General features: G+C 34.9%; 1 protein-coding gene across 4 annotated transcripts in view; it reads left to right on the forward strand.

Moving 5' to 3' along the window:
* The window catches only part of PIK3C2G (phosphatidylinositol-4-phosphate 3-kinase catalytic subunit type 2 gamma), a 347,688-nt gene that overhangs the window by 318,086 nt on the left and 12,721 nt on the right, over positions 1–16,881 (forward strand). For all 4 annotated transcript variants that reach the window (XM_006933551.4, XM_019834592.3, XM_045061452.1 and 1 more), the window contains one exon: positions 2,662–2,756. In XM_006933551.4, the coding sequence (XP_006933613.3) occupies positions 2,662–2,756 (95 nt within the window). The remainder of the gene's footprint in view (positions 1–2,661; positions 2,757–16,881) is intronic.

Here is a 16,881-nt window from a genome sequence, read left to right on the forward strand (position 1 = left end):
CATGGTTTATTGTCTGCATGACTTCTGACCAAATGCTTTTGTTCCCACATGTGTAAAATGGAGGTAACACAAATTTTATAGAATTGCTATGAGGATGAGTGAGTTCACGTACATAAAGCTCTCAGCCAATGTTTGGCATACAGTAAGAGTTCTAGAAATATTAAGTACCTCCACTATTACTACACTGACTACTAAAACTTCCTGGTGGCCTGAATTTTCACTGAGTTCTGAATTCTGCCAGGTATTGATAGATCTGGTTACTGATCTGGCACAAGAGTTTCAGAGTGGAATATCACCTTCAGTCAGTTCAAATAACAGTTATATGGTTACTATTTAGACACTCAGTCATAAATTTTTGCTAATTTCTTACCTTCAACCTAAAAGTCCTCTGATTAAATGCACTGAGTTTCTAGCTAGTAATCTTTTCACACTTTAATGCAAAAATAATGTCCATTGTACATCAAAAAGTCATCATCATTTTTAACATGCTCATACCAAAAATCCAATTAAATTTTTTTATTATGAATTCCATTTACCTCAGTACTACAATCAGAATTATCCCATAGTACCTCTAAGTCATAATGTCTCTCAGTCATTGTAATCAGGATATTTTAAGGAAAATTTTAATTATTTTTATGTAATTACCATTTCAATTGTAAGAAACAATGTCAATTTTAATTATTTCAATATCAATAATGCACATTGATGATAAAATTAATTAATATTACCTACATACAGGGCACCTGAGTGGATCCATTGGCTAAGAGTAACACTCTTGATTTTGGCTCGGGTCATGATCCCACAGTTTGTGAGATCAAGCCCTCTGTAGGGCTCTGCACTGACAGCACAGAGCCTGTTTGGGACTCTCTCTCTCCCTCTCTCTCTCAAAATCAATAAACAAACTTAAAAAAAATTACCAACGTACAATGTGTAAACTACTCTCATAAACATGTAAAAATCTTTGGAAAAGGAAACATACCAGTCAAGTTTAATTCTCAAAGGTTAGAGAGGATTACAGAGCTGAAACTGGCTCTCAGAAAACAATGTGGACCACAATGAGCCCACAGCAGAATGCTGCCAAATTTCTTGTTATTAATAAACTTCTCTCTAACTTCCCTCAGAGAATATACAACCAGAGATTAGCAATGGAAATATCAGAGACACTGAAAATTATGCTTAATCTTTGGACTATAAACCAGAAATTTTTAATTAAAAAATGAGAGCCTTCATTTTATTGATGGAATGATATAACTCGAAAAAAAAAATACTACTCTTGCTATTAAATAAAAGTTTAGTGTGACATTATGGAGCAACACTGATTTATACATCTCTTGAGGATATAGGAAAAAAAGTCACCCTTGGGGGAGATTATAGTCCACGAAACAAATTGAGGCATGTAAGATAATAATTACGATACAAATATTAAGTGATAAGGGCTGTGTTAGGGGAGTTCAGAGAGAGATGACCACAGAAACTATTTTGTATTTTAATTAGTCCTTGTAGAAAGATAAAAGTTCAATAGCCAAAAATGGTAGAAGAGTTCATTTCATATAAAGAGAATAATATAGCAGAGCATGTTTGTAGAACTGAACATTCAGACTACAGTATGGAATAAAGACAGTGGGAAATAAAAAAACAGAAATATTCAATACAATAGGAAGCAAAAATATAAGTCTGAGAAATTCAGATTTTTTTTCACAGGCACTGGCAATCTATGAAGAGTACTTTGATTAAAAGAGTAATTTTATAGGGGCACGTGGGTGGCTCAGTCGGTTAAGCATGCAACTTTGGCTCAGGTCATGATCTCTAGTTCATGAGTTCCAGCACTGCATTGGCCTGCTGCTGTTAACACAGGAGTGCCTTCGGATCCTCTGTCCCCTCTCTCTTTGCCCCCTCCCCCACTCTCTGTCTCTCAAAAATAAATAAGCAACAACAAAAAACAGTAATTTTATAGAAGTTGCCATAGGAAAATTACACTGGTGATTGTGTCCAAATAGATTTGAGTTCTAGGAGAGGAGAAGAGAATGTTCTAGTAGTTCAGACAAGATATTTGTATAAGTCTGAACTAGGAGCTATGGAACTAGACAGGAAGAAATGAATGCAAATATGCGGAGAAGACTTATTAATTGCAAACATTTATTGAGAGATTACATTGTGAAAACTTTTGAATTTCTCAGCTAATCATCTCAACTATTCTGAAGTAGGTAACTATTATCTCCACTTTAAGGAAGTTAATTAACTTAGTTATTATAACACAGTCTTAAGTATAGTCCTGGGACCTGAACCCCAGGCTTACTGACTTTTAAAGTCAACACTTTCATGCTCTCTAATACTTACCCTTATTGTACTGAACATTGAGAAATTTGGAGCCAAAAATGGCACAAAGTTTTCAAATTTAAATAATTGGGAAAATAATCAAAACAAACACAAAATCAATCAAAAATACAAAATATAAGGAGAAAGAGAGGGTTCAGGATGATTAGACAAAAATCCCATCTTCAACCAACTCAGTTTCCAAAAGAGTATTATGTTTTCTACATGATCTGAAAAATGTTTCTTTTGCACATTATTCATTGGTCCTATTTTACTCTTTAAATGTCTAATTTATCCTGTGATGAACCGCTTCCAATTTAACCCACTGAAATTCTATTGCTTTATCAGGTGAGAAGTTTCCTGACAAGACGCCTAAGGTGCAGTTAGTGATATCACATGAGGATGCGAAGCTGACCATACTAGTGAAACACATGAAAAACATTGTAAGTTTATTATTTCTAATGAGAAACATGTAAACCTACATTTAAAAATCACTTGCCTCCCTCAGGCAATTAATGTCAACATTAGTAAGAGGAATGGGGCCAGCCACCAAGTTTAAGTGAGGAACAGTAGGCCAATTACAATGTTCTGCCTCTGTATGATTGCGATCCCTAAGGTAAAGACTATAAAATATTTCACAGGCCAAGTCCTAGAATGAAAATTAGACTTTACTCACAATGAAGTGTTAGGTCAAATCTCACAAAAAAAGATTTGAAAATCCAGGAATAGCTAGAGCATTAAGGTCCAAAGGGAAAAAAGCTAGGTCCCAAGAATTTACATCTATCTCATCTTGCTGAGCTTAGTGGAAGATTAACTCATCTCTTTGAATAATGCCAGCACTTTCTCTGTGAAGCCAGCAACTCTAAGGCTTTCTCCCCAGATGCCCATTGAGTACATTGAGTTTATACCCCCCAAACAGTTATTATGTTCTGATGTAATTACTCAGAGATATATCTTTCCCCTCAAAACATAATATTATTTTGAGGACAGGAAACCCATCTTTATATACCAGAACATAGGACAACAATGGTAGTTAGCCTCTAAAAACAACTGCAAGCTATTCCATTATACCCTATTCCTCTCTGAAGATGGGTCAAGTCAGAGGTATGAATAGCAATTGGACCATTGACATTGAGTAAGGGAGAGAGCATTCTGCGTCACAGGGTAATTGATTCATGGTCTGAGTCTGGGTACAGTAACCAGAAGGAGGTAACTCTAAGCCTTGCCACTTCTCCAGTCTTCCTCTAGTCTACTCAAAGCAGGTCCTTCATATGGTAAAACTCGCTAGGAGACTATAGAGAAAGTCAGTAGCCCTATTTTGGCTCTATCCCTTATGCATATAAATCTCTCAGGATGTGCTTGGAAAGACTTAAAAGAGCAAACTCTTCATTGTGATGTGATCTGGAACATACTAGAATTTAACAAATGTCTGTTCAGTGAACAAATAGTTGGCATAATTTGCAGGGGGTACACCCTTTACAAACTTAGAATTAGCCAGCTATCCAAGGATGCTTGTTTGTAAGTCTGTGGTTTTGTAATCAGCAATTTTTGTAATAGCTGGGCAAATATTATTAGATGTGTTTCTGTAGAACTTTAGTCACTAAAATAATTATTTTCAATTGCTTTGATCAGATAATCATCTTAAATGAGAATAGGAGTTGTTTAAGAAATTCTTAGTCTGGGAAATGAAGATTCAATTAGGCACTGTTTATGGCTATATGCATGTTCATAGACTTTAAGCATCTATATAAATATATGTGATAAAGTAAGAGAATGTTAAGAAATGGTGTTAATCAAGTTAACAGCACTTACATATGTATATGCTATATGACTGTTAACTGAAAATCGTCCTCCTGGAAATTATATATTTATTCCAATAATGTCATTGCTCAAAACGTTTTAGAACACGCCTATTGACATTGCTTTTAGATCTGGCCTATAAACCACACAGTAAACTTAGTGATATTACTCAATAGTCATGCCTAATATTTGATCAAAAGCAGTATTAACCAATTTGGTCACCCATTTTATTCACCGGATAAATATCCAAATTACTTTTGACAGTTTTCAAAAATGCATTTTATAGTGAGATGAAGTTACACTAACAAGAATATTCAAAACGAATGTGATGCAGGCATGAAGGGAGGGGAGAAAGTGAGCAAGAGCTAGAATTAAAGATTTAGGTCAAGTGATAGGTACGTGGCAAATGACTAGGTGCATCCTATAAGGAGTAAAAAGCCATCTAGGGCCCCTAGAGCCTATGCCAATGTCCTCAGAAAGAAAGTTATTAATAATGAAATAATACTTCTTGCAATCTGACTTCTCAGTCTACCTGCTGGTTCGTCTCTTCTCCCCGATCCCTTAGCATTGCCCTGAAATTCATTCCTACACCTCTTCTCTTTTCTACTTCCAGCCCTGTGATGTTAAATATCATTTACATGTCTTTCTCTTCCACGTTTATAACTCATCTTGAAACTGTCCCTGAAATCCAGAGGTTTATGTATAACTAACTGCTCAACAACTCTAGTAGAAATTGAATAGGCATTGCAAACTTAAGATACACCAAATCAAACTTCTGATTATTGCCTCCTGATTACTGCTCCTTTTGCAAACTTTCCCATAACAGGAAATAGAAACTTTATCCTACTATTTACTCAAAGTCCCTGGTGTCATTTTGACATTTCTCACGAACTACAACCAATTTATCTGCAAATTCTGTCAGCTCTGCTTTCCAAACAAATCCAGAATTGCACTCCTTTGCCCTTCACTGCTACCATAAATGGTTCAAGCCACCATCATCTCCCACCTAAATCACTGCTGTAGTCTCTCTTTTTAACTTTTTTAACGTTTATTTATTTTTGAGAGCAAGAGACAGAGTTCAAGTGAGGGAGGGGCAGAGAGAGAGAGGGAGACCCAGAATCTACAACAGTCTCCAGGCTCTGAGCTGTCGGCACAGAGCCTGATGCAGGGCTCGAACTTGGGAATGGTGAGATCATGACCTAGGCTGAAGTAGGACACTTAACCAACTAAGCCACCCAGGCGCCCCACTGCTGTAGTCTCTTAATGGGTCTCCCTGCTTCTACTTGTATTTCTTCCTAATCTTTTCCTAACCTAGGAGCCAGAATGTTCCTTTCGTAATAAAAGTCAGATCTTGTCATTCTTCTCTCATATCCTTCTGAGGGTAAGGTCTCACTCATATCACTTATAATGAAAGGCATAGTACTTATTTATGATCTATGAAGCCCTACTACTGATCTGGCCTCCTTGATCTCTCCAACCTCATCTGGACAGACTCCCTCAATCACTCCACTCCAGCCTCAGTGTCTTCCTTCCTGTTCCTTAAATATGATAAGCATGTTTCTGCCCCAGGACATTTGTACCTGTTATTCATGTCATCTGGAATGTTTTTTCCCAGGTTCATGGCTCAGTCTCACATATCCTGAAGGACTAAGTCTTACTGCCACCTTTTCAGTGAGGTCCTCTCTGACTCCCATATGTAAAGCTGCAAAACCACTACCTGTTGCCACTTCCAAACTTCCTTTTCTAACTTTTTGTCTCCACGGCCCTATATCACTGCTATTACTCCAAGGGCTAAAACAGTGTCAAGTACATAGTAGATGCTCAATGAATACTTTGTTAAATAAAAGAATGTCAAATTATTTCTGATATAAACAACTAAGAATTATGATCTTGTTCACCTACCAAAAACCATCAAAACAAAGTTCTCATGCCTTGCATTTTTCAGAGCTACTTTTAAATGACTCTTTTATTTCTTCTGCTTATCTGAGGACAGAGATAACACTATAATATAAATGACAGGAAAATCTATCTATAAATTCTCAACATATTTTCTTTGCTTATTTCAAATTTTAACTAATTGTTATTTAGTTTCTGAGCCTTTAGTATTTTCACATGCCGAAGTAATCAGACTGAAGAAGTCGTGCTTCATTTTATTTTAATGTTAAAATGAATTATTCTGCCTGCAGCTCTGTTATATTTAATATTAAGTTTGATGAAAAGAATTGTTTATCTTATATTAAATCTTTGAAGCTTTGCTCTAAGAATTACGTCCCTCCTGTGAATTCACAAGCTAAAACAAAATTTGCTAAATTTTTTCCCTTTTAAAGCAGCCCAATGTGATTTATTCTAGTGAACAGAGACTGACAAAGTAATGCAGTTATTTGGAAGGTTGGCAAAGACTTTTAAAAATAATGTTTCAGTTTATATAACAGAGACATATATAAAAATCATTTGAATTTAAAACATTTTTAAAAATCTTTCTAGAATTTTCCCAAGTAGCCCACTATAAAATGCTCTTTTCCACTGATATCTTCATGTCTCTCTATACATGTCTCTCTATGAATTGCAATGGCTGCAGTGTCTCTCCTGGTCTCATGAATTCCCCTAGTCTGCGTCATTTCCAGACTGTTTTCATTTACTTGCTCCAGAATATGTGCATTCTAGTAGGCTCTAAAAGTAATCAATAAAGATTCCAGACTCTCTTCTGATATTGAATGTGCTCACACTCTCAGAGACTCTTACACTATAGCAAAATGATATGATTTCAAATGAGGTGCAAGTAATATCAGGGAAAGCAGGACACATCTCAGATGGAATGCTGTTTAATCCTTTAATAAGACACAAAATAGGGCAGAATAGTTGTGATATGAAAACAGGAGGAAAGATGAAAAATAATGAGTGTTGATGACAATGTGGAGAAAAGGGAACCCTTGTGTGTTGTTGTTGATGGGAATATAAATCAGTGCAGCTACTGTGGAAAACAGTGTGGAGGTTCCTCCAAAAACTAAAAACAGAGATATCATATTTTCCAGTAATTTCACTACTGGATATTTACCAAAAGAAGGTGAAAACCCTAACTGGAAAAGATATATGCACCCCTATATTTGTGACATTATTTATAGTAGCCAAGATATGGACACTACTCATGTGTCCCTTGACAGATGAGTGGATAAAGAAGATGTGGTATATCTCTGTCTCTATCTCTATCATCTCTATCTCTATTTCAGTCTCTATCTTGATCTCTATCTCTGTCTCTATAATGGAATATTATTCAGCCATTTTAAAAGGATGAGATCTTGCCATTTGTGACAACATGGATAGACCTAGAGGGTATAATGCTGAGTGAAATAAGTCAGCCAGAAAATAGTATATGATTTTACTTATATGTGGAATCTAAAAACAAAACAAGGGGCGCCTAGGTGGCTCAGTTGGTTGGGCGGCCGACTTCGGCTCAGGTCACGATCTCGCAGTCCGTGAGTTCGAGCCCCGCATCAGGCTCTGGGTTAATGGCTCAGAGCCTGGAGCCTGCTTCCAATTCTGTGTCTCCCTCTCTCTCTGCCCCTCCCCCGTTCATGCTCTGTCTCTCTCTGTCTCAAAAATAAATAAAACGTTAAAAAAATAAATAAATAAAAATAAAAACAAAACAAATAAACAAACAAAAGCAGAAAGAGGCCCATACATATAGAGAACAAACTATATTGTTGCCAGAAGGGAGGAGAGTAGGAGAATGGGCAAAGTGAGTGAAGGGAAGTAGGAGATACAGGCTCCCAATTACAGAATGAATAAGTCCTGAGAATAAAAGGTAGAGCATAGAGAATATAGCCAATGGTATTGTAATTGTAATAGCATTGTATGGTGACAGATGGTAGTCACACTTGTGGTGAGCATAGTGTAACATATAGACTTGTTGAATCACTATGTTGTACACCTGAAACTAATGTAACACTGTGATCCAACTACACTTCAATAAAAAAAGACTTCTGTAGCCTTATTATTCAATAAGCAACTTGTATAGTAATTAATTAAAAGTTCTGTTTCATCTTGCTGTGAATATTTATGGTATTAGATCTCCTAGCCATATGCTCAGAAGGGATGAAGGAACAGAAATGATGGGACTTGTCTCATTCTATGAGAAGACAGATGTATCTAGAGAGGCAATACTGGCGTAAAACCTTGACCTCATCATTTATAGCCCTAAACTTGTCTTCTCACCATATCTAGTTCTCCAAGAATAAAAGAATTTGCTTCAAAAGCAGAAGGATAAAACTTTGTTCTCATTTCTTTTCTTCCTCCTCTCCTCACTTTCTCCCTTTATTCTCTTTTCCTTTATTTTACTTTCTCTTTCATTTCCTATTATTATTAGCCCAAATTTAGCTGTAAGACAAAATATAAAAAATATAGAAGATTTAAATGTGTCCCTTTTATTGTTGGATTTGCTTAAACATTAGACATCGGATACTAGATTTCAAAACACATACACATTTGGACTTTAGTGCACTGAAATTAATATAAAAAAATAACAGGAGAGAAAGAAATAGACTCAAACATATCAGGAAGAACCCCAGGCTAAATACACACACACACACACACACACACACACACACACACACACACACACATTTTATTGCATTTTATTTTCTATTTAAAATTTTTCTTACATTTTTAATGTGTATGTGTAGCTTGGAAGTTCTTATTTTTAAAATATATATTCTCCTGGCCTCATAGATCATACAATTCTTCCATATCTTCCATGGACAAGTAGTCCATGAACCACTCAAATGGTTAATTACACATCAAAATGTGTACATACATACAATTCCAGTTCTGTACTTGGTACCAAACAAATTGAAGGGCCTGTTGGTGTAGAAGATACAACACTTAGATTTAGTAAAGTTGACAAAAGAGGGTTGTGAAAATAAAGTACAGGTGATGACAATGTTTGACATACAAAGATAACAATGTTCTGTGTATCCTTTTATTTTTTATTTTTTTTAAATGTTTATATATTTTTGAGAGAGAGACAGACAGTGCAAGCAGGGGAGGGGAAGAAAGAGGGAGACACAGAATCTGATACAGGCTGTAGACTCTGAGCTGTCAGCACAGAGACCCACACAGGACTTGAACTCACAAACCACAAGATCATAACCTGAGCCGAAGTTGGATGCTCAACCTACTGAGCCACCCAGGCGCCCCTTGTATATCCTTTTAAAAATAACTTGGCTAACTCCTCTGACTAACCCAATTCAATATTTTTAACCTAGATTTTTGAAAGAGATATGTCATTGTTCTATCCTAAATGCACTTCAATCTAAATAAATGTCAATTTCTTGATAAAGGATAATTTTCTAATAATAATTATCCCATTGATTGTATTTGGCTTATATTTCATTAATAAAAAATTACTCTTCTAGAGCTTGCCCATTATGACATTGATCTCCCATTTCAAAGAATATGAGGCAAAGCAGTGGATAGTGGAGAGGAGCTGGCCCAGATAGAGATATTTCATTGTTCCATGATTTTTCAGGGTTAGTAAACACTGACCCTCGAAGATTACCAATTACTTCTTAATGAAAAAAACCATAAACTGTTCTTAAACCTATGATAAATAATATGCTAATAATATGCTAATAATAACTCATCTCTTTCCATCATCAATATTTTTAACTAGTCCTTCCTTTGTGAACTTTACTGTTCACAAAGTGAAACTTCACTGTCCATATATTCTCTACACTTCTTTGACAGCACTCTTTCTGAGGCTTCCTTAGCATTTACAAATGTATTTATATATTTTTAATTCTTTTTCATTCATTTATATTTGACAGAGACAGAGTATGTGTGTATATGTGTGTGCACGAGTGGTGGAGAGGCAGAGAGAGAGAGAGAGAGAGAGACAGAATCCGAAGCAGGCTTCAGGCTCTGAGCTGTCAGCACAGAGCCCGATGCAGGGCTCAAACTCATAAACAATGAGATCATGACCTGAGTGGAAGTTGGACACTTAACCAACTGAGCCATCCAGACACACCAGCATTTACAAATTTAAACTAATGTACGTAGTGGCTTAATAAATGCTGGCTTCACCTTTAACCCTTAAATGTGAAGATTTTCCAGTATTCATGGCTTTAACTCTTCAAATTGATTTCCTAAAAAAATTCCATCCAGTCTTGAGGCTTTGAAGATTATATGAATTACTCCTAAATTTATATCTCTACTTTAAATATATCTCTGAACCCAATTTACATATTTTTAACTGCCTGATGGACATTTGCACTCTGATATCTTGCCATCTCCTGAAACTCAACAGTGCTAAATTATAGCTCTCTACTTTTCACTGAAATCAACTCTCACTCTTGACTGCTTATTTAAAAAAATTGTTGCACCAACCTCAAGTAACCCCTGGTCAAAATGTCCTTATAATTTATTTTCCATATTTTAACTTATTCTAGTACTGCTATATATAATCCAGTACCGCTATAGAAAATCTTTTTAGTTTACTGTTACTTTTATTTTTGCCAAAATCCTATTCTATAGTCTCTATTAATTCACTTATGGACTATTTTGATTGTTATGATATTCCTGTCCTTGTGTTCTACTTTCTTAATCCATTCTGCATAAAACATCCTAAAATTCTATTTTTAACATATCAATAAAAATGCTAATAGAATCTTTGTAAGTCTCAAATTCCTTAGCCTAATATTTAAGGTACTACACAATTTAGCTCTACCTGCCTTTATATCCACCCTCCCCAACAGAAAACATGTATTATATTCTAGATGGTTTACTCATTGTTTATCAAACATGCTCCAGTCATTCTAGCAAAGTATATCATACTTCCTCTTCCCTTCTGTTGACCTTCTAACATCCAGGCTCACCTCAAACCTCTCATCCTTTCTGAATCTCCCAGATCACTCTTGTTCCTGGTAATCCTTCTCTCCTTTGACCTCCTTATACTTACTGTTTACAGCACCCATTTGATATTCACTGCCTTATCTCATTTCTTAAAACCTTTATCATTTTGGTTTATCCTGTAGTTTCAATTGTATTGACAATATACTTATTGGAAGAAACTGTGGGAAATATATTTTGTATACTCTGCAATGCCTAACACAATAATATGCCCTTAATACATGTTTGTTAAATAAGTGAATATTCATTTAAGTGTATACCACTGTGAAAAATAGTCACAATGCAGAGCAGTTAAATTTAAGCTTCATTCATAAATGAATAGCTTTTCTCTGTGAATTCTGCTATCTATAATACTTAATACTAAACTGAGAATAGTCAGGTGACAAATATTTGACCTAAATAGTCTGTCTCACTTAAAAATGAAGTGATTTCAGGGGCGCCTGGGTGGCGCAGTCGGTTAAGCGTCCGACTTCAGCCAGGTCACGATCTCACGGTCCGTGAGTTCGAGCCCCGCGTCGGGCTCTGGGCTGATGGCTCAGAGCCTGGAGCCTGTTTCCGATTCTGTGTCTCCCTCTCTCTCTGCCCCTCCCCCGTTCATGCTCTGTCTCTCTCTGTCCCAAAAATAAATAAAAACGTTGAAAATAAATAAATAAATAAATAAATAAATAAATAAATAAATAAGAAGTGATTTCAGAATAAAAACAGAGAGGTAGACAAACCATAAGAGGCTTAAACACAGAGAATGTATTGAGGATCGCTGGTGGGGTGTTGGTGGGGGTAAGAGCTAAAGGGGTAAGGGGCATTAAGGATGACACTTGTTGGGATAAGCAGTGGGTGTTATATGTAAGTGATTAATCACTAAATTCTATTCCTGAAAATAAATAAATAAATTTCAATTTTTATGTAGATTACATGTTCAAATGATTATATTATATATATATATATTAATTAAATAAATATTATTAAAATTTTAAAAATTCAAAAAATAAAGTGATTTCCTGCTGAAGATTATTTCTCTAAATACTCAACAACTCTGGACACTTAACCATATCTCCAGCTGACATAACCATCAATGTACAGGTCACCACATTATACAAATTTTATTTAATCATTCTCTGTTCTTTACTGACAAGCTTATACCCTAATTGCTATTCTTTATCCAAATCTCCCTCAATTCTTCATTCTAACTGAAACAAACAAACAAACAAAACATAAGCTAGAGTCCTGACATTGGTCCTCTTAATCTGGTTTCTTCCTGGCTTTTCTGTAATCAACTTAAGAGTCACATTAGCATCATGCAAAAGACATCTCTCACCTAACAACAAAAATTCAGCATCTATTCACAGACAAAAGTTATGTTTGTGAGAGCTATGAGATCTAACACCATACACCAAGGGATCCAGGCACCCATACATCAGATAACAGACACTCAGTCCTCAGTCCCTGCTGATGACGTTGCAGTAGCTCATGAACTGCTTCCAGCCCCTCTTAGCTATAGTCAGGGAGCTCCTAGAAACCACTGTCTTAGAGAACATTCCACAGATAAAAGAGCCTTTGTGGAAGTCCAGGTTTGCAAAGGAGACATTTCATCACACTGTTGTAAGGAAAAGAAAAAGATAAGTTTGAACACTTTGAAGTGGGGTGTTAGTAAAGACTGGAGGAGGTAACAACTACTTCAAATTTGAAGACAGCGATGCAAAACTTCAAGGAACATGAAAAATCAAGGTAACATGACACCACCAAAGGATCACAATAGTCTTTTACTAACCAAACTCAAAGACCTGGAGATTATGTGATTTGCTTGATATAAAGAATTCAAATAGACTTTTAAAGGAAACTCAGTGAGCTACAGAAAACATAGAAAGACAATTCAACGAAATCAGTAAAATGATATATGAACAAAATGAGAGTTTATCAGAGAGATAAAAATGTTTTAAAAAAAAGCAAACAACTTTTGGAACGGACGAATATTAAAATGAAAAGAAAAATCCAACAGAGAGCATCACCAACAGAATGGATCAAGCAAAAGAAGAATCTGTGAGATAGAGGACATGAACTTTGAAATTACCCAGTCAGTAGAGAACAAAAAAAGAAAAAGAAAATGAAAAAAAAAAAGAGTGAAGAAAGCCTATGTGATCTTAGAATACCATAACAAGAACTCTGAATTATTGGAGTTCCAGAAGAAGAAGAAAGGGAGAAGGGACAGAAAGCATATTTAAAGAAATAATGATTGAGCACTTTCCAAATCCGGAAGGATATTTGGATATCTAAGTTCATGAAACTCATAGTTCCCCAAAACACTCTACTTAAAGAGATCCTCTTCAAAATACATTATAATAAAACTATCAAAAATCAAAGACAAAGAGGGAATTTTAAAAGGGGAAAAAGCTTGTAACTTATAAGCAAACTTCTATAAGGTTTTCAGCAGATTTCTCAGCAAAACCTTATAGGCCAGGGGGGAATGGAATGATATATTCAAAGTAGTGAACTAAAATAAATGCCAGCAAAGAACACTTTACCTGGCAAAGCTGTCCTTCAGAAATGACGAAGGGATAAAGACTTTTCCAGACAAATAAAAGCTGAACGACAAATGAAAGCTGAAGGGGTTCATCACCGCTGGACCTGCCTTACAAGAAATGCTGAAAGGAATTTTTCAAGCTAAAATGAAATGATACTAACAGATAATATAAATACATGTGAAAATATACAACCCATGGCAAAAATAAGTATACAATCAAAGTAAGAGTATCCTAATAGTGTAATATGGTGGACTACTAACCATTTAAATCTAGTATAAAGGTTAAAAGACAAGAGTATTAAAAATAACTACAGTGACAAAAATTTGTTAATGAATGAACAGTATAAAAGGGGTAAATTGTGACTTCAATAACATAAAAAAATGGGGGAATAAAGGGTAGGGTTTTTGTATGTGATTGAAGTAAATTTATCAGCATATATAGACTAGTAAACCTAAGATGTTTTATGCAAGCCCCATGGTAACCACAAAGCAAAAACCTGCAGTAAATTCACAAAAGATGATGGGAAGAGAAAACAAAGCATACCACTACATAAAATCATCAGTTCACAAAAGAAGGCAGCAAGAGAGGAAGAAAAGAATGATAGAACTAAAAAAACAGCCAGAAAACAATTAATGACATTAGTTAAGTCTTTAGCCGTCAATAATTATTCTCCATGTAAATGGTTTAAATTCTCCAATCAAAAGGCATAGAGTGGCTGGATGGGTAAAACAAAACAAAACAAAACAAAACAAAACATGATCCAATTATATGCTTCCTATAAGATACTCATTTCCCCCTATTTTTTTTTCCTCTATAGCCTTACTGATTTTCTGTATACTAGTTCTATGAATTATTAAGGGAGGGATGTTAAAATCTTTTAACAATAATTGTGCATTGGTATAATGTTACATGAACATTTAAGATTATGTCTTCTTGATTAATTGACTCCTTTATTATGAAATGAACTTTTTTATTCATGGTAGTATTTTTTGCTGTCAAATATACTTTGTCAGATATTTATATGTTTTCCAGTTTTCTTTTGATTAAGGTTGGCATAGTATATCTTTTCCATCCTTTTACTTTAACCTTTCATCTCTTTACATTTATAGTTTCTTGTATATTTGCTATAGATAGATGAAACACAAATATGATAGATGAAGATAGATGATGATGATAGATAGACATACAGACAGACAGGTGATAGAGGACCATACTGTAGGTTGTAGCTAGCAATCTCTGGCTCATAGATATATTGAACCAATAATCACATACAATTTTTGTAAAGTTTTTCCAAGTGCTGTTCGTAAGCCAAGTGTTTCATATCCTGGATTTTCAGAATGAAGTTTTCAGGCCCAAAAGGAGAACTTGGCATTAAGTCTATTTGTTTCTAACCTTGTTAGATATAGTTCATCATTCCAGCCCTTCACAGCTCATTCCTGATTATCTAATCAAACATACTGCCCAAAACACTCCAATTATTGACAACTGCCCATCATATATCAATATCTTTATTTAAATCATGATAAAACTGTTTACTAGGACAAAATCAAGGCACATTTTTGAGGTATACGAGTAGAAAACTCTTTTACTTTCCCTCTGAATTACTAGTTCCTGGGTTTTTTGGAAAAAATCTTTCATACTATCAAGTATAATATCATAAATCTATTCTTCCAGTGTTTCATCTGTTCTTCACAGTTCTTTAATTACCATTAACAAATGTACTCTGTCTCTTATTTGTACAATTTTCTCAGCATTGGAGGATAGAAGTTAAGGGTTATAGGATTTGAAATCATTTAGAATGGTTCAGTGCAATTGTAAAAAAAAAAAAGAAAGAAGGAAGAAAAAGTTTAATTACCACTTAACTCATAAACAATTCTTCAGCATTTTCCATTGAATAGATTGTTAAAAAGAAATGAGGTTTAAAGCTTACTTCTTATATGTTAAGATTGAGAAATGGAAAAACTTCCCAAACTTTGCAAGACAATTCAGTAGCAAAGTCTGGTCTGTAGCTCTAATTAAAACTCTGCATTATTAAAAGCAATTCAATTCCTATTTATTGAGTCAGAAAAGTGTTTCTATCTACTAGACTGTGACTTCTGTCTAGTTGTTAACTGCATCAAGTTGAGGATGAAAAATCTTTAATAGGTATGTAATAAGATGATCATGCCCATGAGTTTGTCATTTCTTTGAAAGTAAAAACTGTTTCAATCACTTTTCTGTGACCTCTTATAGACTATCCAAAGTGTTAGACACATGGTAGTTTGATTTTTGAATTGATTGTTTAAAAAATTACTGAAAATCACCTATTAGTGACAAGAATTCTATTAAAGGCTTAATTGGTGTGAAATGAAGCAGAAGACTATCCAATTTAATTCATGAGGACCTGAAATCATGCCACTCTATATTAACGAACACACACAGAAAGACTAGAAAGATCATTTCACCATTTCTTTAACCAAAGCACTGAGCAAACCACATATCACAAGCACTTTTATTGTACTTTTGTATTTTTGTTGTGCATTGTCATTTTATAAAAAGACCCTCTCCATAGTAGCTAGCCTGGGTTCCAGTACTGCAGTCTGGCAGGCACATAGAGGAGGAAAATGCTTTTTTATTATGTTATTTTGTTTCTGGCATAGACCTCAGGTTTTGATAGTCCTATCATATTTTAATCATCAGCAGTTGATTTCTACCAAAGCCTATATTATCACATGATGGGAAACATTTAAGTTAAAAAAAAAATTTGATGGAAAATTCTCATAAATTATTCATCAAAAAGATAAGAACCTATTAAATACAATTAAGCTTTGAATTAATCTACAGAAGTTATTTTTAAACCATCTATCTTCATCACATTTCTGATAAAACTTGATGTAGAAGAGCTCTTAATTTGAATCTGGTAGTTTCCTGTGCATTCTTTGTAGAGACTCAATATATAGGGTAATGGTTAAGAGCATACGTTTTAATAAAATCTTTTCAATAAAATAAAGACAATCATACTGACTCAAGGTTTTTTGTTTTTGTTGTAATCTTTTTTAATGTTTGTTTATTTTTGAGACAGAGAGAGACGGAGCATGAACAGGGGAGGGTCAGAGAGAGAGGGAGACACAGAATCCAAGGCAGGCTCCAGGCTCTGAGCTGTCAGCACAGAGCCTGATGCGGGGCTTGAACTCACGGATGGTGAGATCATTACCTGAGACAAAGTCGGATACTTAACCGACTGTGCCACCCAGGCGCCCCTAAAAATATATATTTTAAAACAAAGTTAAATTTAATTCATATAAACATCCGGGCAAAGGGTGAAATGAGAAGTACTGATAAGAAGACAACTAGAGTTTTTTAAATA

The sequence above is a fragment of the Felis catus genome, chromosome B4, assembly GCF_018350175.1.
Source record: "Felis catus isolate Fca126 chromosome B4, F.catus_Fca126_mat1.0, whole genome shotgun sequence".
Lineage (NCBI taxonomy): Eukaryota > Metazoa > Chordata > Mammalia > Carnivora > Felidae > Felis > Felis catus.